This window comes from Solanum stenotomum, unplaced genomic scaffold, assembly GCF_019186545.1.
Source record: "Solanum stenotomum isolate F172 unplaced genomic scaffold, ASM1918654v1 scaffold12576, whole genome shotgun sequence".
Lineage (NCBI taxonomy): Eukaryota > Viridiplantae > Streptophyta > Magnoliopsida > Solanales > Solanaceae > Solanum > Solanum stenotomum.
This window is the reverse complement of record NW_026022117.1, coordinates 1-671: the sequence shown is the minus strand read 5'-3', so window position 1 is coordinate 671 and position 671 is coordinate 1. Positions and strand designations below refer to the sequence as shown.

The window sequence follows — 671 nt, the reverse complement described above, 5'->3', positions numbered from 1 at the left end:
TTTGGGCTATGTAAGTTCATTCTTCCCTGATCCCGAATAATAGTGGTGTCCGCGTTAGTTTGCACACACTTTATATTGTTCTGCTACATGTATATTAGGTCAATTGGAAGAAATCATCTAGTATTTTCTATCTCCACTGGAATTTGAACCCTTGGCAATAGCTGATGATTTTCACCTACTTTATTGACACACAGTTGTTTAGGTGAAAGGCATAATTTTTTATTCTTTTTAATTACAGACAGTAGCTTTGTGCCACCGTTGATTTATGCATTCATGGGAAGTTCGAGAGATATTGCGATAGGGCCAGTGGCTGTGGTGTCTCTCTTGCTTGGAAGTATGCTTCAACAAGAACTTGATCCTGTTAAGCAAAAACACGAGTATCAGCGCCTTGCTTTCACTGCTACATTTTTCGCAGGCATTACACAGTTTGTTCTTGGATTTTTCAGGTTATTTCCTCTTCCTAATATCGTATAATTACTACTCTTTGAATCTATGCTGACTTGTTTTTGTGTTTAGGTTGGGTTTCTTGATTGACTTTCTATCTCATGCTGCGATTGTTGGGTTCATGGGTGGAGCAGCAATTACTATCAGCCTTCAACAACTTAAGGGTCTGCTTGGCATAAAGAAATTCACTAAGAAAACGGATATTGTTTCGGTTATGAAATCAGTTT

The 671-nt window shown here is 38.2% G+C and overlaps 1 protein-coding gene across 1 annotated transcript; it reads left to right on the top strand.

The window, feature by feature from the left end:
* Nucleotides 1-238: 238 nt before the first annotated feature.
* On the top strand, nt 239-664 carry LOC125850009 (sulfate transporter 1.2-like; the record flags this gene model as incomplete). Its single annotated transcript, XM_049529934.1, has 2 exons — nt 239-446; nt 517-664. Coding segments are annotated over 2 exons (356 nt in total), but the record flags the coding sequence as incomplete, so codon positions are not given.
* Between the last annotated feature and the right edge of the window lie 7 nt (nt 665-671).